The sequence below is a fragment of the Monodon monoceros genome, unplaced genomic scaffold, assembly GCF_005190385.1.
Source record: "Monodon monoceros isolate NGI ecotype Baffin Bay Population unplaced genomic scaffold, NGI_Narwhal_1 Super_Scaffold_4, whole genome shotgun sequence".
In the NCBI taxonomy this organism is placed as follows: Eukaryota; Metazoa; Chordata; class Mammalia; order Artiodactyla; family Monodontidae; genus Monodon; species Monodon monoceros.
The window spans coordinates 45,391,273-45,417,773 of record NW_021703781.1 but is presented as its reverse complement, the minus strand read 5'-3'; the positions used below and the strand labels follow the sequence as shown (position 1 = coordinate 45,417,773).

Below are 26,501 nucleotides of genomic sequence, written 5' to 3'. Positions count from 1 at the left end.
GCAGTAGCTGTCTTTCTGTGACTGCCTTATTTCACTTAGCATAAAGTCCTCATGCTTCATCGATGTTATTGAATATGACAGGATATCCTTCTTTTTGAAAGCTGAATAAAATTCCATTGTGAGATATCTATATCTACATCTATATCTATGTCTATATCTATGTTTATATCTATTTATCAATCACATTTTTTAATCCTTCCATCTGTCGATGGACATTTAGTTTGCTTCTCTACATTGGCTATTGTGAATAGTGCTGCATTGAACGTGAGAGTACTGATACCTCTTTGATATCCTGATTTCATTTCTTCTGGATAAATGCCCAGAAGTGGGATTGCTGGATTATAAAGTAGTTCTATCTTTAACTTTCCGAGGAACCTCCATACTGCTTTCTATAGAGACTGCACCATTTTATATTCCCACTAACAATGTACAAGGGTTCCAATTTCTCCACTTCTTTGTCAACACTAGTTGTCTTTTGTTTTAATGGTAATAGCCACCCTAACAGCTATGATTTGCGATTTCATGTCAACCAACGAAGTTAAAAAATATTTTCATCCAAAATTAAAATTCTACATGCTCTTTGAACCAGAATTACTGGTTCAAAGATAATTTATCCTCTAGGTATAAATGATATTTGTATAAAGTATAAACTGATGTTTGTACAATATTTTCTACAACACTGTGTGTAATTACAAAAAATCCTAATTCATCTTAATCTCTGTTAATAATGAATTTCCATGTAACCTTTAATAGTGTTCCATATGAACTGATGGGGAATGATCTCCAAGATATACTAAGCGATCAAAGCAAGACGTGGAAAAGTATGAATAGTACGGTACATATAGGAGAAAAAACTAAATGGGTATCTGTGGACCCATTAGAACATGCATGGCATAGTCTGTAGAAGGATACACAAAATATTGGTAAGAGTTATGTGTCTTTGAAGTGGAGAGTGTATGACAAGAGTTGGGAGAAAGAGGAAGACTTACTTTTTATTGTATTCCCTATTTTTGTCTTTTGAATTTTATGCCTATATATGGTAGAATGGAGTATCTTCCCCAGTTCTGCACTCCTGTATAATAGCATTGTATATCTATCCACACCCTCTGCCACGTGGTTTGCAGCTTCACACTGCTGGTGAAGCAGACTATTCTACCCCACTGAGGTAAGGCTTGGTCATGTGAACTGAATTAGCCAAAGGCATGTGAACAAGCAGAGGTTCAAATATGCTAGTGTGATCTAGCTAGCCCTTTTGTGCTCTTGGCATCTGTCATGCAAAGAACATAACCCCGAGAGCTGCTAGTTCCAGAATGAAGAGAAGATGTAGAGCAGACCTGGACCCAACCCACAGCTTTGAGCCAAGCCCAGGTGATTTCAGTGTAAAATAGAGCCACACCAGCCAGACTGTGGACTTGTGAGCATAAAAAAATAAACTTTTGCTGTTGTAAGCCACTGAGTTGTTTATTACAAAGCATTGTTGTAGCAGTAGTTGAATAAGACAAATCCCATAGGAGCTCTCTTAACTGACCCCCACTTAACCAGATTCTTACATTAACCAATGCCTTCTTTTCTCTCTGTAAACATATCAACCGCTGTCCAATGCCTCTTAAATGTTCATAACTAGTAGGCTAATCTATTACAGCCACATCCTTCCACTCCTTCCAGTTGAGTCATATGCTTACTAAGAGTTAGTTTTCCCCCTAGCTTGTAACAGTAAAACAAACTCCTGGAATACTTTAATTTGGTTAGTTTTCCATTCTGCTAATTTTTTCATGCTTGATGTGGGTCAGGCTTGTTTCATAGCTTGTCTATAGATGACCATATGACTATTGCCCTAATTGTGATTTCAAGAAAGCCACAAGATCACAGCCACCCAAAACATATTGCCAAATGACTCCCTTGACAAGGTTTATCTAGGCCAGCACTCCTATGCTTATATTCAATCCTTTGAAAAAGGGGATGGGGAGTGAGTATCATTTGCATGAAACCACTATATATATTTGAAATAAGAAAGAGAAAGGCCTCTTTTAACTCCTCCCTGAAGTGTACAGTTAGCAGAGAAGAGTTCACTAGGGCTTAGATTTAAAAATAGACCTAGCCCTGACTGAGGGGAAGATGCTAAGATTTCAGATGTGGACATTTCCGAAAGAGCAGCACAATACAAACACTTCCTAGCTGGGATGCTGTGATAAGGGAACACCACAGCGACAGCAACAAGGTGAAGGAGGCTGGAGTAGACCTCACTGCTGATTAGTGTTTTGCCCAAAGCCTCTTATGGGCTTGGAAGCAACTTTTAACTGAGGAGTAGATGTATTGCAGTCAGGGAAATGACTTCATCAGATCTATGATTTTACTGTACACCCGTTGTGCAGCATCGAGGCCCCAGATGAAATCAAAGTGGTTCCAATCTGGCAATAGGTGGAAGTAATGGAGATTCCTGATTTGGGGGAGTACCCTGGTTACATCCTGGGGTGTTACAAGGACATCACTTCCACCAACCCAAATAGCAGTAGGCACTTTCATGGCAGTCAGGTCATATAGTGGGGGACGACTCTATGGAAGAGAGAGAAAGTACATTCATGAGAGGAAGCTCCTCAGAGAAACAACTGACTTCAAATAAATAGAGACTACTGAATATTTACTATGACCACAGGAAGAAAGCATGCAATGGGCTCTATATTCAAGGAGTGTGAAGGAACAAGGCAAGATGGCTAAATAAACTTTTGTAAACAAAGTAGGGTATATTCAATGCTGTAAAACATTTGTCTTCTTTGAAGACAAAGAAGAAATTATTTCCAACTGGGGCTTCATATAAAGAGCAGTCATTTGAAATGACTCTTGAGGAATGGTTGGACTTTACAGACAAGGATGTAGGTGGCAGGCCTTTCCAGCAGGCAGGAATAGCATGTATGCCATGGTCAGGAATGGCAAGCTGTCCAGTGTACTCAGAAAAGAAAATATGTAAGGGAATACTGTAGGGTATACGATTGGAGACAGTCAAGGTCTAAATGAAAGGCTGAAGCAGCTGGGCATCTTTCAGAAGTTTTGAAGACAAGGCAAGGTCATTTCTCAGAGCTCTGTCTTAGCATGATTGCATAGGCATCAGTTTGTGGGATGACTTGAAGAAGAAATAGGTTGGAAATGGGTCCTGAACAAAATCTAGACAAGCAGTTTGGACGACCCACATAAGGGGGTAACTGAAGCCATAGGGATGGCTAAGTTCTCCAAAGACAAAGGGGAGAGAGATTTGAAGAATTTTGGAGGAATTCTGACAATTTGAGAGCAGTGGGGGACAGACAGTAGCCAGTCAGAGGACAAAGGGAGCAATCAAAAGGGGAAGGAAAAAAATCAGAGATGGTTATATGGTTATATTACGGAAGTCCAAATCAGGGGGGTGAGTTGCAAGGAGACTGTGGTAACTAACACAAGATATAGGTGAGAATAGGCAATTATATTTGGCAATTAAAAGCCACAAGCAACTTTAAATAGAGTAGCTATAATAAGAAGATGAAGACCAAAACTACATTTTCCAGGGTTCAGGAGTGAGTGGAGAAGTGGAGATACTTCTCCACTTCCCTTTTAAATATTAAAAAATGTTGATAAAAACAGAGTGATGGTAGGATGACTTGATAGAATTGATGGGTTGAGGGAAGGTTTTTTATTTGTTTTTCATAAGGGATAGGAGTTCATTTAAGATAATAAGAGAAGCCAGTAAGAAGATATGAGAAGAGATGGGGTCGAGGGCACAAGATCAGGATAACTTGCATAATAAGAGGACCTTCATTTTCTGAGAGTGAAAGGAAGGAGAGCATCAAGAAGACAGAGATTTTAAGGTGGATTAGAGGGAAGTTAACAAATTTCATTCGTGCAAGAAGTAAGTATTAAGGGGCCAGTAAGTCAGGTGAGACAATACTGGTGAACAAAAGAGAAGGAAATTCCTACTGTCATGAGGCTTACATGGGTTAATCCTCTTATTCTTAAAAAAACATAGAGTGGACACAGAGATTGTGCTGGGAACTTAAGGAGAAGACAAACTGTTGATACTTCTGAATGTAATGAAAATTGACTTCCAATGATCTAAAATTACAAACAAATAAAACAGGATTGGCCTGGAGTAGGGTAGGACCAGCTAGCTAACTGTGTGCAAATTCTGAGGACATTTACACTCTCAATACTTGTCATCATGTTGTACACTTCAATCTTAAATATTTTTTGGTCAGTTTTACCTCAATAAAGCTGAACTTGACAATAATGGTCTTACGTGTGTGTGTGTGTGTTTTGTTTTATTTTCTTGTAAATGTAAACAATATGTAACATGCTCATTACAATAATGAAAAAAGACAAATGTATGTAAAATCCAAAATGAGAGCCTCCTTTTCTCTTTCATGTCTAACCACTTCACTCTTCCTTTCTTCCCCTTTTTGGAAGTTATCACTTTAACATTTGCTGTTTATTTATTTTCTGGCCTTTTTCTAAGCATTTGCAAATATATGCATTTGTAAATATACATTGTCTGAGGAGCAGGAAAAAACCTTTGCGGGTAATGAAAATATTCAATATCTTGCTTGTGATGTGGCTACATGAATGAATATATTTTTCAAAACTCACTGAGTTAGACACATAAAATTAGTGAATTTTACCGTATGTAAATCACACCTTAAGCTGATTAAAAATAATAATAAAATTATATATAGCTCTCTTTGTCTTAAGGCCTAGTAGAATCATTTCTCTAATAATTCAATCCATTACTGAGAAATTGACTGGTCTGATTGACTGATTTGATGTTCAGAAACAATTTCATCAATCTATGTTTGCACTAATAGCCTTAAATATGTCAGTCTGGGAAAACATCAGAAAAATGTGCTTAGTTCATACTGAGAAGCCCAGCCCCTGACTTAGAGAAAGGAAGGTGGCAACAGGATTGATTAAAAGTATAGGAAGGCTAAATGAGTCTATAAATTTTGGTGTATAAAGTTAGAGGGAAAAAGTTGCCTTAAGATTCAACACTGCATGGGTGGAAAATTCTCTTAACTTTTACGTGTAATCCTAATTTTCTTCTGTTGCTATCAAGAAGCGTGTATTCATTTACTCTGTAAATTTTTATAGATTTTTATAAAGCAATGTTCATTATTATGCAGCCATTAAAAATAATGTTAAAAAAACCCCTCAGTAACATTGGTTACGTTTTGCTATGACTGTAAATAGAAAAGCAAGATTGAAAGTTGTGGAAAAGCAGTGATGTCGAGATTGGAATAAATGTAATAAAATACTGATACATCTACTATAATTATCTCTGGGTGGAGGGATTATAAATGACTTAACTCCCTTAGTATATAATTCTTTTATTTCTAGATTTTCTGAAATGAATACATATTAAAACTAGACTTGAAAAAAAAATCTATCAACCAATGTGAATGAGGCCAATTATCAGCTAGGATTCTTTTTACTCTCAAATAATTTATCATTGGAAGTTTTCAAATCCACCCTCCTGGGGTCACTCTGAATAGCTCACCTGATTGTAATGATGCATGTTCTCTGCTTCACTTCCCCAGTCATAAGCTCTGAATTCATCAGATCCGTAAAGCTGAATTAAATGTTTTATAGAAAAGTAATATTCACAGTAAGAATCATGATTGTTAACAGCAAATCTTAGAAAAGCACTGTACGCTGGGAAGAAAATAAGGCTTCGGGATGAGCAGAAAGATATAAATAAATTTTACCAGTATGAAAAACAAGGTCGACAGAAAGTGATGCAATGATCTCCTTGGTTTGAAGGAAAAGCTAGTGGAAAACCAAGCCTCATTAAAGGGAAATCAAATCTCAGGTATTTCTCTCTCTGGGGAAGGCTCAGTTCTGAGGCTCTCCCAGTTTACCTTTTGTTTCAGCTCAGGGCCTATTTTACAAGCTCTGATTTAAGATGGGGTTCATTTATGTCACCTACTTGGTCTGCCCCATCCCTTGTTCTTTCTCTTAAAATCCAGGGAAATCAAACCATAAAGAGGGTGACAAGGGCAAAAAGGAAGACAGCTGCTAAGTTTCTTAGAACAGACATGCTAACTCTGTCCTTTCATATATAAAGAAAATTAAGGGAATAGTTTTCCATGACAAAGACCCTACCTGTTTTATATGCAGGATGTTCTGTACTGACGATCCAGTGGGAGCATGGGACATATACACATCCATTCGGCTCTGAAGGAAAAAGGACACTTATTACAGCATTAACCACCCAATGAAAAAACTATGGCTTTCAGAAGCAGATCATAATTATGCTAAGAACTAATAAACAAATATTGAGGTTTTGAAAGTGGCAAGGAAGAATCATCTAGATAATTATAAATTCATGTCAGGCACTTGAATGTGGGTGAACCATGGGCTGACTGGTGCCATGGGCTGCTTGAGAGCAAACTTGCATCAGCTCTGAAGCTGTAGGATAATTTGCTTATTTTGAGGCAGAAGCAACAATGGACATCACGGAGCAAAGCAACCAAGAAAGGTACTCTGTGCACATGTGTGTGTGGGGGGCTGGGGGGTGTGTGTGTACAGATGTGATGATCACAGATCAATAGATCAAAAATCCTGGAGTTCAGGACCTAACTTTGTTAATGATAAGCTTTGTGACTTTGGGCAAGTTATTTATCATCTCTGAGTTTCTGTATTTTCATCTATTAAATGGACATGCTAAAAATCATACTACAGTTTGCTGTGCTCTTGTAAGGATAAAATAAAATACTACAAAAAAAAAGCTAAAAATCAATCACTTCCATGTGTACTGTACTTTAGTCTTCATAAATATAATAGAGATGAAAATTGTAGACATAAAATAGTACTGATAATTGTACGTCTTAGAATATAATGGAACAAATCAAGGAAACGATTAAAAATCTTTACTTTTGAAGAAGGAGGCTTTGAACAATTGTCCCTCAAGGTTTTTGGTCTAACACAACTTATCCTCTTAAAGAATGGGGATAGGGTGGCTGGCCAAGAAAAGCTATTTTGGAACTAGCTTCACTGTAACAGTCTCACTGGCTGCCATTTGGAATATGACAGAGATAACTACTCAACCACACTGGTCTGTAGTCTGAACTCCTCGTCCTCCTTGAATTCTCAGCAACAGGAATCAAGGAGTTGATGAAACAGGACTTCTGCTCTTTCATAGGAAAGGGATTACACTCCATTCCATTCTGTCTTTATGTTCCAAGTTAAATGATGAATTTTATTTGAGGTTAAATTCGCCCAACAAGTGAAGGCATACATGGAATAAATTTAATGCTTGTATGTACTTCTTTTCTAGGATTTTATTTTATTTTTTAATGCACTGTGTTGTACTGAAATAAAATCAAGTTGACTGTAGTAAGTGGTAGCTGATTGTGAACACGTGAAACCACTACCTAGTGTGGAACAACTATTTTCTTAAATTTGACCAGGTATGAAAAGATGAAGCTGCCTATTGTCTTCCTCAGTCTTCACATTCATGGTCCATTGAATATCTAATCTTCTATGCATAATCTCTGACCTTAAGTTTAGAATACCACATTAATTTATGTAGTATAATAGATACATCAAAATCAATCAAAGAAAAGCTGGAATTTCTAAAAGCATAGAATGGCCCCAGAATCATTATACATACCATGTTCACATTTTTCATGTTGAATCCGGCCCATAAAGACATAAATTCAATACATATCACCCATAATATTTTATTGTTGCAGATTTTGGTAGAAGATGACTTCCCTGTTTTATCTTCTAAAAAGAAACCTTTGGTACCAAAAATCCTCTGTAAAAATAAAAAATAATTATTCTTTTGAGGACCATTTTCAGACTTCTTGACATTCCCTTCATCCCAGGAATGAGAATTCTCGGGGCTCTACTTATATTTTTATATTTATTTGCTGTTTTGGTCAAGGAGACCAAGTCATTCAGGAAAAGTGACTATTTATGAATCGGTCTCCACCCAGCTAGTATCATCAAACATAATTTACAAGGAGACTGCAGTAAGGACCCTCAACCTCAAATTAGCTAATTTCTCCACAGTGAAGCTCTCCCACATTCTGTCCAATCAGCAATTGCCTATATTTCTCATTAAATGGCAAGAAAGGTAAAGCAGTTTCTCCTTAAGGTCAAATATTGCCTTGAATAGGAAGGAAAAGAAGGGTTTTTCCCTATTACCTGTGTACACATCATGTTTCTGGTAGTGTTCCAGAGTAGCCAGCTTTTATGCTGAAAGGTAGAGGATGGAGTACTGAAGGGAGGGTGCCACTGGACAGAAAAAAAAATGATGTCTTGGGAGGCAGCATAGTTAAAACTTCTAGGGCTTTTGGAAAAGCAAGCTTGGGTGGGCATCTCTGATGGGAGGACTGAAGCTTCTAGGGGCAATGGATATTATGAAATGGTGGGTGGGCCAGAGAATGGGACTTAAAGTGGCGGGAAGTTTGACAGTAGAGGATAAGAAACTGAGATAAGTCAGGGACAATATGTGCCTCAGACCCGACCTATGTAGGAAAAGCCACACATGCAAAACTGGTGTATTTAGAAATAGATGTGTCTATCTCTGAATTTAATTCAACTAGTTTGTCTGCTCAACTCTGCCCAAATGTAGTAAACATCCAAAACTAACTGATGTCAGCACACTTTAAAATAGAACTATCAACGACAAAAAAGGGAAGTTATATCACTTGAGCTTACTAAACAATACCAAAAAACTACTATCAAAGCAATCATTAGGCCTCATGGAAGTTCTTCCTTGTGTTAGCTCACAAATACTTTTTTTCCCATTTCTACCTCTTCACCTCAGACCAGGACCTCACTATATATATGAATTATTGTGATACCCTAATTGGTCTCCTTGACTTCATTTTGGTCAAAATTTATTCTATCCTTCTCTCCAAATTTGAGGGGCAATCTTGATAAAATACTGTGTTCATTGTGGCAATGACCTTTTTAGAGAAACAAAAAGCAAACAGAAAAAAACTTTCAAAGAATAAAATCCCAAACTCACAATTGACCATCAAACTACTTTTCCAACCATTGGAAAATAACCAATAAATACTTGAATGAATAATTCAGCTGTAAGACATTTACTCTTTGGAATCTTAGCTTTAGTAAATTAGAGCAAGCTCCCATATGGGAAGGGTTATATTATTCAGGCTTTTCTAACATCAAAATCAGGGATATCAGTGATCCCATGTGACTTGGAAAATGTCTTCCATTTGGGCACTGTGAATTCATTGACATGCCCAGGGGAATAAGAATGGAACAAGGAAACTTGTGAGTAGATCTTAAACTGACACGGCAGTCAGCTCAGTTAGAAATTCTGATTTATACTCAGGTCTGTTAATAACTGAGTATAGTGAATTGCATATGGGAGCTGTAGACATTGTGGCATAGACAAACACACACAAGGACACATACACTCCAAGCACATGATCCCAGAGTCTGGTTTCTACAGATTTCATCTAAATGTGCTACTTTTGTTTCATAATAGATTTTAAAATAATAAGGATCTATCATCCAAAAGGAGATCCTCATATACTTTTTGGCACAAGGAAGAGCCTACCTTGACTGAGGAACTTGAAAGTAGGAAAAAACTGGTAAAAATGCTCGTGGGGTATTTGAATGAGATCACAGGACTCAAGGCAAAATTCATTTTGATTCTTTGTGCCAGTTCAGGCATGGTGGCAAAGGCTGCAAACCCTGAGAGAACAGGAGACAAGAAAATCTTGTAAAAATTAGAAGTATTTAGGCAATGTTTCTACTAACAAAAGTGGGACTCTGCTTTGTCATTTTTATCCTTTTACTGCACTCATCTTGGAGATGAATTGGGAAACTCTTCTAAGTTATCCTGCAGAGTTAATCTGCTTTCAGCCCTCTCTGCTCTCAAGTCTCCATTTTTCTCTTATTCTGGACAATTTAACTGGGTTGGGGAAAGTGAAGGATAAGTTGCTGAAGCAACTCCTGCCAAGTAAACTGGGGACACCTTCACTCCCCAAGCGTGGGGTAAGTGCTGGCAATATTGTCACTTTACCACCAACTCTGAGATGTCAGAGTGAGTCACAGAGCCTCTAGAAGTAAGCAGTTTGTGGGAGGTGAATCAGTCAGCTCTCTGCACACTATCGTCCAGTTATTCCACAGTTTTTCTTTCTCACAGTTGATGAGATTTCATTGCTCTCAGTGCTTCATTGGATGCCTACCAAAACCTCTGGAATCTTCCCTGCATCCGAAAGGGGACGGGATTTCCCTCAGTCCACCATGGTCCCAGTAAGGACCATATGTCTCCATTTGCTCTGACTGTTCAGGAATAGCATTGCATCCATATCTAGCGCTGTGAGGATGAGGGTGGGGGTCAGCCTCACACAGGAAAGGCTATGTGGAGGATCTCCGTGTTTGGGATCCCCGAGATACTTTCCTGGGCCCCCCTCCACTGTGTGTGTGTGTGTGTGTGTGTGTGTGTGTGTGTGTGTGTATACGTAGCCATAGCAGGGGTTTTTTTCTTCTGAACTTCTTGTTGAAATATTGAAACTGTCTTAGCCAGAAAAGGAACTGGCTGAGTAATTGATACAAAGACTGAAACAGGCATAATTGTTCCTCCAGAAGATGTCTAGAAATGTGTGGAGGTGAGTTTTCTGTTTTTTGTTTTTTGATTTTTTGCGGTACGCGGGCCTCTCCCTGCTGTGGCCTCTCCCGTTGCGGAGCGCAGGCTCAGCGGCCATGGCTCACGGGCCCAGCCGCTCCACGGCATGTGGGATCTTCCCGGACCGGGGCACGAACCCGTGTTCCCTGCATCGGCAGGCGGACTCTCAACCACTGCGCCACCAGGGAAGCCCTGGAGGTGAGTTTTTGATGGTCATACTGACTGGGGAGCCCAACAGTTATTTAAGGGGCTAGGACCTGGCTTGTTAAATGTCCTATGAAGAGTGGGTCCTTCCCACATAACAAAAATGTCTCTGCTCAAAAGGCAAACAGTGCTCACTGAAAAATGTCATGCCCTAAATGCAACGCAGGGCCCTAATGATGAAATTTACTGTTTTCTCTGCTAATCAGATATGAGAGCATATCTAAGTCCTCTCCACTTTTCTAGACGCCACTCAAGTCGTCCTTCTCCCTGCAGTTTCTCCACAGCGCCCAAGCACCCTGTCGGTGAAGGCAAAGTGACTTGATTTGAATTAATGTGCCACCTTTTATGTATTAAGAGACCTTGAAAGAGCCACTTAACTTCTTTGAACTTCTGCTTCCTTTTCTATGAGATGGAAATAATAATTGTAGGATTTTTCTGAAGCTTAGACAGAGAGATTGTAGGAAAGGTCCTGAACAGAGGACCCTAAACATAGTAAAGGCTCCTAAGTGTTTGCTATTATGGTGTAATTATTTTCCTGTTAGTGACAGTTTTTTGGGGGGTGGGGTCCCCTTATTAGTTCTTTGATCCTCTTTTAGTGTATTCGCTCTCATGTTCACTGCCTAGTCTAAATTTGTAAGCTGCCTATCAGTACAAAGCACTGGTAAACACCGATTTGCTCTTGATGATAATGGTGATAATGAGACTACTATAGGAATATTTATTGTCTCTTGCACAGTTTCACCCAAACTAAAATACTGCATTTTCATATAACCCAGTCTCTTAAAACTGGAAACTTTAGTGGAAGATTACTAACAAATTTATATTTTTAATAGTATGGGTTCCTTTAAATTTTTATGTGGAGCTAGACTATTGATTTCTTAGAAAAAAATCTAGGAACCACACATTCAAAGTACATTTCCTGGACTTTAAAAAAAATCTATATAGTGCTTACAATTAATTGCTACTCCATAAATATTAAATCATACACTAAATGGATAAGCCCAGTTGATTTCCTGTAGTAAGCTTATGTGGTCTGATTCACAAAAAAAATGTTACCATATCTTTTCAATTTGTTCAAATATGAGTATAAGCCTCTCTTTTTTATTTTTTAAAATTCCATGTGGGTTGTGAGGAAGGTATGATTGATGCATAGTTAACGTTCTTCAAGGATATTTCACGGCATTTGGCTTTACTTTTTCATCTTGGAGGTGATCTAGAGACTTACCCTTTGGAAATACCTGTTTGGATTTTGAGCACACATTATTCCTGGGAAATTACGTCACCATTACAAATGTGTTGCGGTGACCGGAAATAGATGAAAGGCTCATCCTACATACTCACAGTCTCTGGAATTCAGGTTCACAGCCACTTAGGGAACTAGGGTTATGTGCCCAACACAGGACAGAGAATTAAGGACACTGTAAATGTAAAACAGTTACTCTGTTCCAATTCAAAGGTGAACTTTTGCACGGCTCTGACCCTTGTAAAGTGTTGACCCTTGTAAACATACCTATTGTAGTACCAAGTGAATGTCCAATGAAATACAACTTCTCTTGACCAGTTTTGTTTACAATGAAGTCTATTATTCCTGGGAGATCATATTTGGCCATTTCATCAAAGCTGAAAAATAAAACAGGGACTTATAAATATTCCCAACTAAGTTCAAAACTCAGAGCACTTGCTTGTTTATTTTTTACACACAGAATTCTGTGCTGTCCACTTACATGGTTTGTATTTCATTATTTATTCAGTTACATATAGGCTATTGTAGCTTTTCTTTGCTGCACTTATATGTGTTACTTTCTAATAACAGGAATGATTTTGAGACTTGTGTAAACTACATTATCCGAAGTTTAATCTTGTCATTCTTCCTTTTCGTTCCCTTCTCTTGCATTTCTTTTGCTGTCCTTTCCCTACCTGGTTTGCATGCCTCTACTTCAGTCTCCGCCAGGGAACTTCAAGACTCTTAGGGCCACTTAATACCCGGCTTTGGAAACAGAACTGGTTGTAAATCATGATTCTACCATGTACTAGCTGAGTAACTTTTCATAAGTTACTTAAATGCTCTGAGCTTAAGTTTCCTTATCTGTGAAATGAACATGACAATACTATACGGCAGGGCTGCTATAGGGGTTGGATAGTATTAAAGGAATGACTCTGGCTGCTATTAGACACTCAGTCAGATGTTACTATTATTAATATTTCTGTCCATATAGAGATATATTCAATATATACCAAAATCCTATAGTACCAGTTCGACCAACATTAATGCAAGAGAACAAAAAAGGCCTAAATAACATATAGTAGAATTAGGTACCTCAGGAACTAAGGGCCTGCTTATTAGAAGACCATGAGAGGAAATATAGATTGGTACTCACCAGTATAAGAGAATGGTTGTGATGCCTTATAGTAAATAAGCTCCAAGCTCCCAGCCAAGGACCAACCACACAAAATATTTCCCAATGCTTGCCCTGGGGCAAAAGGTCTGACCCTAACAATTTCATCTATTCTTTCTTTCCTTCCAACTTGTCAGTGGGTACTGAATATTTCATTAATGTGGTTTTGCTCTAGCAGCAGGCTTTAAACCAACAGGGAGTTTAAGCCTGAGAAAGGAGGTCCACTGTTGGCATCAGCCTGTCCTTTGGTGACAGCAGAAAGCACTTCCATTAAAAGAAGCAGTCAGCACATCAAAAGATTCTTTTCTATTGCCTATTGACAAGGTTAACAAGGTTTTGTTTTCCTGAAAATGGTATTCTATACATTCTCAACCACAGTTTCTGTAGGTAAAATACGGCACTGATACACATCTTCTTTGCAAAACTGATTGGCTGTCCAAGAGAAAAAACTTGTAATAGCATCACTAGGATAAACATAAGCTTCATGAGGGCAGAGACTTTGTTCACTCTTGAATGCTCAGGGCCTAGAACAGTGCATAGAGTAGGCACTCAATAAACATTGGTTGAATGAGTGCATACTTTGGTCACAGGAATTTCCTAAGCTGTCCCTTGGGACATACTTATAATGTATAGTATTGGATAGAATTGTATGTTAAAATGACCCTGTTGAAATGATATAATTCGCTTGTGGGAGAATCAATGGAAATCAGAGCTTCTTGCTATTTATTTCCTTCGAGATGTTAATAGAAATTACAAGGAGCTGTGTGACTCCAAGTATCATACATTATTGTTAATACCACCCACACTATTATATTTAAAGGACTTGTCTCAAATTGCCTTCATGAACTTTCATAGATATAGTTTACCTAAAGGCCCAGAATTCCTCTTCATTCACTGAGAGTGTTTTGTGTCTCCTTGACCAAGTGTTGCCCCGACTGTTTCCCATCCACACATCGTAACCTGCATCTGCTAGAAGGAATCCAAGGCTGCCATTGGAGTAATTCTCAAGCCAGGAGGCACTGTCTGCAAACAGAGCATGCTGCAAGTATACAACTGGCTGGGCACCTGGAAGGAGGGAGGAAGGAAGAGAGAGAAATTTATAATAAATAGAGCATCTCGGGAACATGATAGAAACACACACACACACACACACACACACACACACACACACACACTGGGAAAAGCAAAAACCAAAAACAGCATTCACTTTTCCCCTTGTCATTAGTGTAGAGTGTTATAATCACATAACAAGTTTTTTGAGCACATACTTTGTACCTGGTGTTGTGCTGATTGGTTGACATGCATGAGCTTATTAAATTCTTACAATAACTCTATAAAGTAGGTCCTACTTTGAGGATCCTCATTTTATACATGTGGAGACTTAAGGTAGTTAAGTAACTTTCCTAAGGGGTCATTCAGCTAATAAGGTACATGGGTAGGACTCAAGCCTGGTTCTGTTTCGTGCCAAAGCGTGTGCTTGTAACTGCTCTGCACTATGTATTCACTTTTACATATCTCCTGGGCTTAACTTACAGAGACATGAAGATGCTCATGTTTGATGGAGTCTTATGCCTCCTCCAGGAGGAGGGGCAGGTGAGCATAAATGTACAATGACTATTTCCTCACCAAACTTCCAGTCAAACCCCCAGCCTCTGCCCCCTGAAGAGTATTTGAAAACTATAGCAGTAAAATCAGCTCAACGCCCTCTTGTGAACTCTCAAGTTTCTGAGGAAAAGAACCAGGATGGAAGATTCTATAACTTAGTAGTTAAGAGCACAGGCTCTGGAGTCCGGCTTTCTGGGTTTGAATTCTGGTTCTGTCATTTGCCATTGTGTGACTTGGAGCCTATTACATAACCTGTTTTACCTCAGTTTCATGATCTGTAAAATGGTAACTCTTAATAGTGCCAACTTCATAGGGTTTCTGGGAGGTTTAATTCATTTAATTCATTTAAAGCATTTAGAAAGATACACCTAATAAATGTCTTTTAACTCCAAATCTTCCCCAAATTCTCCCTCCTTAAGTAAAGCCTTTCTTGTAAAAGTTTTCTCCTTTTATGTTTCACAGCACCTTCCTACCCCACCCCTCGCCGTGCCTAATATTGCAAGATTTAGCAAAAACCAAAACAAAGATAAACAAAACAACCCAGGATGCCCTGTTAAACTTGAATTTCAGATTAACAATGAATAACTTTGCCATATAAGTACGTCGTAAAGTGAGATTTGCACGAAAAACTCATCTGCTGTTTATCAGAAATTCAACTTTAACTGGGCATCTCATATTTTAGATAGTAATCCTACCCATGTCCCACTCGCAGTTTTTATTGTGAAACTCTTGAATTCTTGAACTACATGACTTTAGCTGCCTCTGAATGTGGATGAGAGATGAGGTGATTCATGGTAAATGGTCTCATTTACCATGAATCATCTCGTGGTAAATGATTTGGTAGGTAAAGGCCACTGGGCCTTTGCAGATATTTTGCTTGCTCTTCTCTCTCCCTCCTCAGGGACTTGGCAGTTATATTTACCCCCCCCTTTTTTTTTTTTTGCGGTACGCGGACCTGTCACTGCTGTGGCCTCTCTCGCCGCGGAGTACAGGCTCCGGACGCACAGGCTCAGCAGCCATGGCTCACGGGCCCAGCCGCTCGGCGGCACGCAGGATCCTCCCGGACCGGGGCACGAACCCGCGTCCCCTGCATCGGCAGGCGGACTCTCAACCACTGCACCACCAGGGAAGCCCTATATTTCCCCTTTTAAAGAGTGTAATTCATCTGCTTTTGCATGGCTCGTTCCTCATTCTAGAATGGAGCCTTAGTGACCCCATGCTCTTTCATTGCATAAACTGTCTGTTCGTCAGGTCAAAGCATACATGAATGTTAAAGTTTTCCTTCCTGGAAAAAGTTTCAGAAATGCCACTGTCATTTAATTGGGTTTTTTTTTATCCTGCAGAGGGAGGCCTGTTGATTCTAGAGGGGGCAGGAGAGACTCTTTTGGGATACCCTGCAGCCAGCTTCATACAACCCAGCCAATCTCTTTCCAACAGTGAGGAAATCCACTATTCGGAATACAGCAATTTTCCACATGAGAAATCAGTAATGAGCTAACAAAATGTAGGCTCCACCTCTGCATTTACTCCCTAAGAAGAAAGCCTGGCGGCAGTCAAGAAGATCAGTCTTGCTCTTTGTAATTGTAGGTTCTTGCCTGTCTTCAGAGAATTGGAAAAGAATGAGACTCCCTGTTAACAATGTAAAAACTAATCCAAAATTCAAACCAATTTTGATAAATCAGTCATTGTCTTAATGAACAGCCAGCAATAAACTTTAGTCATATGAAATTCTCCTTCTCAGGAGAGACACATCTTCTACCTGTGCTCCTATTGTCTCTTCGTCCATGGGGAATTCTGTTGACACTGAGTATGTACCCATCTTGAGTGGTGACCTCGTACTCCTCACTGGGGTAGCCATTGTAGGTGATGATTTCACTCTGCCCAGTAAAAATATGAGCGTTAGCTAAACATCTTCTCTAAAGGTTATCGAAAGGAACTAGAAAAAAGCAACTAGTGTGTGCTTTTTGGGGTAAATTATCTGAAATCTGTAGCCCCAGGTAACTGTAAAATTAATTTACTGCATAAAGTCTTGATAGAAAAATAAGTAGACTATTAGAAAATGTCTGCTAGTGTAAATTTTTGGGGGGTTGGAGATAATATCTAGCATTGACCCACTCTTCTGGCAAAACTATATTCTCAAGTCATTTGTCTTTTTTTTTAAAGTATACATATATATATTTGAATGAAGTATAGTTGATTTACAAAGTTGTGTTAGTTTCTGGTGTATAGCAAAGTAATTCAGTTTTATATATATATATACACACACATATATGTATTATATATATTCTTTTTCATATTCTTTTCCATTATGGTTTATTACAGGATATTGAATATAGTTCCCTGTGCTAGACAATAGAACCTTGTTGTTTATCCATTCTATATGTAATAGTTTGCATCTGCTAGTCCCAAACCCTCCCCTGCCCCACCCCCCAGCAACCACAAGTCTGTTCTCTACGTCTGTGAGTTTGTTTCTGTTTTGTAGATAAGTTCATTTGTGTCATATTTTAGATTCCACATATAAGTGACATCATATGGTATTTGTCCTTCTCTTTCTGACTTACTTCACTTAGTATGATAATCTCTATGTCCATCAATGTAGCTGCAAATGGCATTATTTTATTCTTTTTTATGGCTGAGTAAAATTCCATTGTGTGTGTGTGTGTGTGTATGTGTGTGTGTGTGTATGTGTGTGTATATATATATATACCACTTTTTTTAACTTTTTGTTTTATATTGGAGTATAGTTGATTAACAATGTTGTGTTCGTTTCAGGTATAGGACAAAGTGATTAAGTTATACATAAATATGTGTCAATTGTCTTTTGAGACCCCTCTTGGTTTAAAGATAATAAAACCATAGTCCAGTAGAGGGCAGTCATATATATGATCCAGAGGGCTTAAAATAGAAATTCTTAATATTCTTAAAAATGTAAATTCAAAAGAGGAAGTTATCTATAAAAAATATAATTCTGCTTTATATTCCTAGAAAGTATTACTTATTCAGCCAAAAAAGAAGATATACCTAGCTTAACTCTTGGAGAACTGTTAAAAATCACCCATGTTTTATGTTTTCTTATCAGAGATTTTTCTGCCATACAGGAACTTTAATATCTCACAATCAATTAATCTGCTTTATTTGATGGTCTTTGGAACTTTCCATCACTTACAATATTCATCCACACTTCAGGATTTGCTTCTTTCTCCAAATTAAAGAATCCGCCGGCATTTAAAGTTCCACAAATCAAATAGGTTGTTGTTAAAAACAGCCACATCACGCGAATGCCTGGCGTAAAACATTTAATAACCACAGATTAATGTCATATGTCAAAGTTGATTCACGAAATTAAAATAGCCCCCTAATGAAAACCTGACTAACATCCTGAGAAAGCTGAGACAGTGTGGAAGGGAGTAAATACAGTGAGCTAACTCCGAGCACTATTCATCTATTTTTTTCACATAGAAATTGCCCTGACATAGTCCACTTCCAGAAATGAAATGAATTCAATCTAGTATGAAGACTTATTTTTTGTTTTATTTTAATCCAAGCTTTTCAATTAATTTAAATCTTTACTCACCTGTGAGTTGCCAGAACACATAAAGATTCAGAGGACAAGTTTCCATACCATGGCAAAGCTAAAAGTGGAGTTATCCTCTAGTCTCATCCAGCAACCCACCAAAAAAACAAGAGCAATGAACAAGGAAGCTTCAAACAGACAGGCTTATGATCAGTTTTAAGTGATGTGATTATTTTTCTTGTGGACACCCAAAGGCAAATTTGGCACATTTAAATGTCCATTGTCTCTTCCTTGGCACGGCTCAAAGGCATGTCTCCTCAAACCAGCCTGACCACAATCGCAAGGCAGATTACTCATCATAGGGGAGTTGCAGTCCAATGGCCTGAGTTCGAAGTCCAGCCTCACCATGAACAAGATTTCTGACCTTGGGTAAGTTATTCAGTAGCTTTGTCTCCTGGTTTTCTTGCCGGTAGCATTAGGATAATAATGTAACTTACCTTATAGGGCTGTAGGGAGGATTAAGTGACACACAAAGCACTAAGCCCAGTGTGAGCTTTCACTATATTTTTAAAATCTAAAAACGAACAAGAGAATAACATCAGAGAGGCTTTACTGTAACAAATTAATGACAGTCTTCTAGAAATTCAGAATTTACTTTTGAAGTTAAATAGCTTTCCATAAATTTGCTATCTGGATGAAGATGATTTTACTTTTGTAAATGTTATATAATTAAAAACATTTAGAAACTAATAACTATTGAGGGTTTAGCTTGTGTCAGACACTGTTCTAAATGCTTCACATTGTGTTATTTAAACCTCAGAGAAACGCCATAAAGCAGCTACTGTTATCATTCTCGTTTTTGTCAATGAAATTAACAAAGGCTTAGAGAGATGAAAGATCTGCCCAAGGTTACAGAACAGAGAGGTGATAGAACTAGGACAGGAACAAAGGCAGCCTCAGCACAGAGCCCTTACACCTGGCTACCACTCCCAACCCGTCTCCCGATTGTGATACATTTTGGTCTTACCTACTTATGTGAGCTTCTCTTGTTCCTGAGGACTCTTAGTGATGAAGAACTTCTGAACTTTTGCATGTGACAAAATGAAGAATGAGATACGATTGCAGTTAGAAACCAGAGACATGAGAGACAGGAAGCCCATGGAAGTGAAGAAACCCTGGACAGTGACACACGCCGAGGGACAAATAACCAGTTTGACTAAATCCTCCACGTTTCCACTGAGCATCTGTCACTGTTGGGAGGGTTCAGCCACATTTTCAAAACAAGGTGTCAAAAGTGGAAGTATGTACTCAGTATCCTAAGACAAAATCAGAGTTAACAATATCTGTCTTCTCAACACCAGAGTTCATTATGAGAGTTAACTGAAGCAGTGTTTGTGAAACTACTGATGTCAACCATGTAATGTGCAGGAAAGTGATTGATTATAACTCCGTTGAGAAGTTGAGGCCAGCCTGACTCACTTTTGAGGCCAAAAAGGGTTTGGAACTAGCAGAGGAAACAAAATCCTTAGGCCAAAGGGACCTGAGGAGAATGAAGACATTTTAGCTCTAAATGTTGCCAACGAATTCTGGCTCCCTGTGCACTGATGCCGAATAGAAATATGGAGACAGAGATTTGGAGGATAAGAAATAAAGAGGCTTTTTATTTTCCTTGCCAGGCAAAGGGAAGACACAGTAGGCTAGCACCTCAAGAACTGTGCCCCCCTTTCCTGCGGAATTACAGGGATTCTTATAGGGAAGTTCTCAGTCCGAAGTGAGTGATAAGGATCAAAATGGTGAACGTCTAGCAGTCTTCTTCTTCTTGCATTATTTCAAAACAGTCACTGCTGGAGTCGGGCAACCCAGTAACTGGGTCCGGTAGTCTCTGGGTTAACAGTCTGCGACCTCCTTTCTGAAATGCAAACAGCTACAAGGGGTGATTTGCTACAAGAGATTACAGGGGGAGCAAATACCAGGGGCAGAATGTAAATTGCCTAAATTACACAGGATTAGAGGTGACAGGTTAGCTTTGTGAAGGACAAATCTAACTACAGACGCTACAGATTAGTAACAGTTAAAACTAGGATTGATTACCTCAGGCCAGTTTATGTTTCTTCTCCAGCCTGTTCACTGGTCCCTTTATTTTCCTTGTTCTCAGGAGAGGGAAAACTTCATTTCTATTTTTTGCTGCAACATAAGCTCCACCAGAAATACTGGATAATGGAGGCAGAAATGCCACCATTTTCTACTTCACAATTTTTTTGCGGTACACGGGCTTCTCACTGTTGTGGCCTCTCCCGTTGCGGAGCACAGGCTCCAGACGCGCAGGCTCAGCGGCCATGGCTCACGGGCCCAGCCGCTCCGCGGCATGTGGGATCCTCCTGGACCGGGGTACGAATCCGCGTCCCCTTCATCGGCAAGCGGACTCTCAACCACTGCGCCACCAGGGAAAGCCCTCTACTTCACTTTTTATGCCGGTAAAGCCCAAGGAGTAACTGAATCTCTTTCATCTCCCAGTGGGAAGAAGGGTCAGTTGCTACCCAGCATGAAGAAGTTTCAGTTCTATTAGTTTGGACTCAACCCCTTTCAAAAACAAACATTCATGTATGTCCAAATCCTAAGATCGGTTCCACTTGAGCCAATTAAACAAATATGGAGTGAAAGGAAGCATGCAGCTTGCTGGGATAGGTGGAAAGCTTATGTACCAGTCCAAACTCATTCAGTCTTTTTGATGAAAGACGAACCACGCTTTGCCCTGAATGACAATGCGCAAAGGTATGTGTCAATGGCAGAGAGGTGTGGACTTGCCTGGATCCTCTCATGGGTGAGGACTTTAAAAACAATCCCTTCTAAGAAAATTTCAGTGGACTCTTTGGAGAGTTCTAGGGAGCACAATGTTAAGATTATTAATGTTGCTTTGTTGTCATGACTTTATGTGGAAATAGAATGACTATAGTTAAACTTCTCAGGGCTTTATGGATTGTAGACTAGCTTAAAACTCAGAAGAATTTCTACACCATTGCCTTCTCATATTCTTACTCAACTTTGAGGTTTATCTAAATAATCTGGAGAATTCTTTCAATCTGTTTTCTTGTACAGACACAAAGTTGTCTCAAATAAATGAAGCTAGTCTTTTCCAAATGCTTTCGTCATTCTTCTTATGTAACCTTGCTATTTAAGTATTCAATATGTTGAAATGAATTAAAACAAAAGACATTGAAACTTCTTCCTTCGTGCTGCAAAATGTAAAATGATAACTCCTATTCTCTAGAGGGTCAAATTTTCCCTGCTTTTTTTTCTTTTTCATAAAACTAGATGATATTAGAACTGGAAAGGGATCTTGAGCAAAATGTAGATTAAGGGACAACCTTTCAGAAGGCCTGTGGTATTTCTGATATCTTGACCCAAGGATCATATCACAAATTGTTAATGGTGGCTGCCCAGTTCATTATCAAGATGGCTGAAAATAGACTGTTGAACATAGATCTTTGAACTTGGTGTCTTATTTATGAAAATGATTGTTATTTTCTTTCCAATGCTCTAATTCAAAATACATTTGCTATTATAATGTCTCATTTTTTTGTTTACTAGTTTGCTTCTTTCTCCCCAAAGACTGCTTTTCCTTAACACATGACTTTGTATCAAAAGGGGCATAATTTCCCCTTGAAAACAATGTAAAGTTAAAAAGATTAGGCTATAACCAACAAAATAGAAACTAAGGAGAATTTTGGAAAAGAAATAATTTAAAATCTTACACCTTTGAGACAGATTTTGCCCTGAGTAAAATACCTTGCATGAACAGGAACATGGAACTTGTCACTTGCCCACTAGATAATTTATCTAATCCACTATGCATCCTAAAATTCAGACAGGGCTCAAGAAAGCCATAAGTGGTGTGTGTGTGTGTGTGTGTGTGTGTGTGTGTGTGTGAGTGTGTGTGTGTATGTGTGTGTAAAATGATAGATTAGCACACTTTGGCTTTAGAAAAGGCACTTTAAATTACATTTAAAAATTTTGTTTACTCATAAAGCAAGGTTGGCAGTGTTTATGATATCTATAAGAAATGATGTTTGTTTTTCAGATTACCTACTAGAGTATAGAACATGTTCTCTTCAGGGTTGGTGTCAATGAATCCCCATTTCAGCTCCACTTTATTACACCCGCCTTCAAACACAGTATGGCTATGACAAAGAGGCACAGAGAGAAATGACAAAGTTCTGTCTGTCATAAATGACTGAAATATTAAGGTTTTTGAAAAGAGGCAGTAATAAGCTAATCCAGTGTACACCCGTCACAATCCAAAATGCTCAAAGGAAAGATCACTTACATTTAAAGAGAAGTTAATACCAAAAGCCAAAAGTTCAGGAGGTTGTCTTTAAGGACATCCAGGTCCTGGAGTGGCAGGATCAGAACTTAATTGGTGGCCAAAGTCAAAGCTTGTGAGAATGGAGAGGAAGGGTAATACAACTGAATAGAAGGAAATTTATACCATCCATTCCTCCAAGTAGGTTTAACTGCTTACTTAATGTGCACAGTTTATGTATGGTATGCTCTATAGCTCATTTTGTATTTGAATTCCTGTAGGACGTATATTCAAATAGAGATTTTCTTTTTAAACACACAGAGAATGCTTACCGAAAATTCCAATTGAATCTAGTTTTAGATATATTAATAGTTTCATCAATTTATGTAGGTAAATAAATGATGATTAGAGCATGTAAAAAGGTAACACTGGCTATTTTGATATATGCTCCTGTTTCTTTCCTGAATTTTTATTTGGTTAAATTACAGTTAAATCACCTCAAATGCCCCCAGCACTACTGAAAAATGGGTAAATGGCTTTTAATATCATAGTATCTGTGTTTCATCCTTTTCCTAATCACCATCAACATCAAAAATTTGCTGAGTAAATAAATGAATTAGTGGATGAATCTAGGCGTCCAGAGAATGTTGCTTAGTTACTGAGGAATGTGATAAAGTTATTACTAACAATTCTTAATTATTTATTGAGTATTTACTTCATGTCAGATGTTTTACTTTGAGACACTGCCAGCTTGGCTGCAAATTCTACTAGGTCTCTTTCCTTTTAATTATGTTTCAAAGGACATTTTTCTTAACATCAATATATAGTAGTTAATAGTAATTTAATATAAATATAGTAAATTTTATACAAGTTACATAATAAATTTTACAGTAAATTCATAGGAATGAACAATCTTGCTTCGTACTAATCTGGAATAAATCCACTATTATTCATAAATTGCATTGCACACTAATACAATAACAGATTATTACTCAATAATAATTTTTCTGCTGTTCAGTCTCCAAATTATCCTTAAACTTGGTAAGTGCTATGGCACAATCTGATATCTTTCACACAATCTATATTCTCTCATTTTCTCTATATATTTAAAAATCTTATAAATGCAGAATTATTTAAAATTTTCTACAAATAACCAGATTTCTTTGGGGATAATTACCTTTACTCTTTTCTCTATACCAGTGCTGTTCAATAGAAATGTAATGTGAACTACATATACAATTTAAAATTTCTTACAGCCACATTTTTTAAAGCATAAAGGACAGATGAAATCAAATTTTTATTTATAATTCATTTTATAAATAAAATTTAATTCTATTTTTATTTCTTTTAAACCAATAGATCCAAAATATTATCATTTTAACATGTAATCAATATCATTATTAATGAGAGATTTTCCATTCTTTTTTTTTGCACTAAGTCTTTGAAATCTGAATATTATGTTACAGTGATAGCACATCTCCATTAGTATTAACCACATTTCAAGTGCTAAATAGCCACATCTAACTAATGGCATGTATTGGAGAGTGTAGCTGTGTGCTCTCAGCCTTATGCTGCTTTTTCTTTTTGTTGTTGAAATGTTTCTTCAACCACATTCTTTATTGTTTCATATAGTACTCATCCCAAATATATAACTTTGTATCATAGATTGACCTGAATTGAATATCTGCCTATCAAACTTCCTACTATTTGAACCATCAAACGTACCTTCTCAAGTGCTTGACCTCTGCTCCCCAAATGAGCTTTGAGTTCTTATTGTCCAGCAAAAAGACATATGCACAACTATTTAGCTATAGTCCTTTATCAAAAGCATGATATCCACCACTGTTCTTGAAGTCGCTAAACCTGGAAGGATGGCTTGTTACACTGACTCTATCCAATAACAAATGCCAAACTATTATTTAAAAGTTTTTTTTTGATGATTTAACATTTCCTAATAGAGAAAATGTCACCAAAATAATTGTTATTTTTTAAAATCAGTTACACGTTCGACAGCTTCCTGGATCTAATGCTTCTGAGAGTGTTGATTGAATAAAGAGCAACAAATACATATGTGTATAAGTAACATAGCAGCTTACTTGAGAGATTTTGCTTTGAGACCATAGGTATCAACACAAATTGTCCCCAAAAGAGCGCTGATTCCTCAATATTGAACTATTTGTTCATGGTTAGTTCAATAGCCACATAATAGCCCAAGCTATCTTCATCACTAGCTGGACCACTGCAACCTTCCAACTAGATTCCCCACAACCACCTCATTCATTCTCCATATTGTACCTATTGTCATCATTTTATTTTATTTTATATATATATTTTTTAATTTATTTATTTATTTTGGCTGCGTTGAGTCTTTGGTGCTGTACGCGGGCTTTCTCTGGTTGTGGCGAGCAGGGGCTACTCTTCCTTGCTGTGTGCAGGCTTCTCGTTGCAGCGGCTTCTCTTGTTGCAGAGCACGGGCTCTAGGCGCACGGGCTTCAGTAGTTGCAGCACGTGGGCTCAGTAGTTGTGGCTCGCGGGCCCTAGAGCACAGGCTCAGTAGTTGTGGCGCACGGGCTTAGTTGCTCCGCGGCATGTGAGATCTTCCCGGACCAGGGCTCGAACCCTTGTCCCCTGCATTGGCAGGCAGATTCTTAACCACGGCGCCACCAGGGAAGCCCTGTCATCATTTTAAATCACAGATCTGATTCTGTTTTAAGCGCTTTTGAGATTAAAATTCTTTAATGGCTTAACATTCAAAATTCTGTGAGTGGCTAGGAAGGTGTAAAACTAGGCTCTACCTCTTCAAACTCATCTCGTCCCATTTCCAACCTGGCTCCCTGTGCTTCTTTAGTTTCCTTTGGTAAATCTAGCTCCTTGCCACCTGAGCTAGTCCCCTGCCTGTAGTCCCATCTGGCAGATTTTACAGATCTCAGCCAAAATTTCATTTCCTCAAAGAATAATTCCCTGTCCCCCTTGATGAGAGTGGTCTTCTTATTGGTGGATTCATTACAATTATAATTAAAGATTTCATTATGTGAGTAAGCAGCTGTAGAATATCTGCCTTTTTCATTAGTCTGTAAGTTCCACTTGGGAAGGAACAGTGTCTACCTTATTACTCTTCATGTTCTGAATGCCTAGCTACTTCATAATAAATACTCACAACATTATAGCATAAAGATTAAGAGTTTGGCATCTAAAGTCAAGATTCCAGAATTAGAGAATGATATTTTGGGGCAAGTGGCCCAATATCTCCAAACTTCAATTCCTTAATCTATACAGTAGGGATAAGAAAGGTACCATTTTATAAAGTTATTGTTAAGATTAAATAAGATAATTCGTGTAAAGTGCTTACACTGTTATTTCCTCATGGAAAAAGGCTCAGTGTACTTGAATGATTGTGTAGGTGATGATTTTTGTTAAACAACATACTTCCTCTGTGTTTTATTCCCTTGCACAAGCAAGTAACATTTTTATACTAGAACTTCCCACGTGTTTTATTAAAGGGAAAGAATGAACTATTTTGGCAAAAAAAATTGATATAGTTCTCTTAACAATTATAGTTTTAAATGTAAATTATGAAGACATGCTTTGGTTTATACTTTGCAGCTTCCTGTAAACTTCAGTTATATGACTCAGCATGTGTAAGTGCAATTTATTTCTAGGACACTGACAAGGTCAAGTGTTGGGATTGGCCAGTCTGGTATGCCATAGTCACCGAAGAGGTGCCTCCCTGTGAAGCCCTTAGGTGCCCTGCCAGCCAGCATTCCCCTGTCAAGGCTCAGATCTTATTTAATACCCTCCCCCTCACTTCTACAGCCCCTTTATTTATGTATGCTAGGAAAATTTTGAGAAATGAGT

At 38.2% G+C, this 26,501-nt stretch overlaps 1 protein-coding gene across 1 annotated transcript; it reads right to left on the bottom strand.

Moving 5' to 3' along the window:
• Nucleotides 1-2,319: 2,319 nt before the first annotated feature.
• Nucleotides 2,320-18,106, bottom strand: LOC114908822 (lipase member N-like). The gene is made up of 9 exons (XM_029245479.1): nucleotides 17,999-18,106; nucleotides 16,592-16,709; nucleotides 14,094-14,292; nucleotides 12,342-12,451; nucleotides 9,554-9,690; nucleotides 7,628-7,774; nucleotides 6,118-6,189; nucleotides 5,513-5,584; nucleotides 2,320-2,553 (listed from the first exon to the last, which is right to left on the bottom strand). The coding sequence occupies exons 1-9, from the start codon at nucleotides 18,101-18,103 to the stop codon at nucleotides 2,320-2,322; spliced, it is 1,194 nt and encodes a 397-aa protein (XP_029101312.1). The 5' UTR covers nucleotides 18,104-18,106.
• Nucleotides 18,107-26,501: the final 8,395 nt, after the last annotated feature.

Bases quoted from the DNA above. Each gene is read 5' to 3' on its own strand.
- LOC114908822 (XM_029245479.1), bottom strand. From the start codon at position 18,103: ATGTGGCTGTTTTTAACAACAACCTATTTGATTTGTGGAACTTTAAAT. The intron at 7,775-9,553 runs GTAGGCTCTTCC...TTATTTTTACAG, and splicing joins TTTCAAGTTCCTCAGTCAAG to AGGATTTTTGGTACCAAAGG. The intron at 2,554-5,512 runs GTGAGCTATTCA...TCTCTTCCATAG, and splicing joins ACATGCATCATTACAATCAG to AGTCGTCCCCCACTATATGA.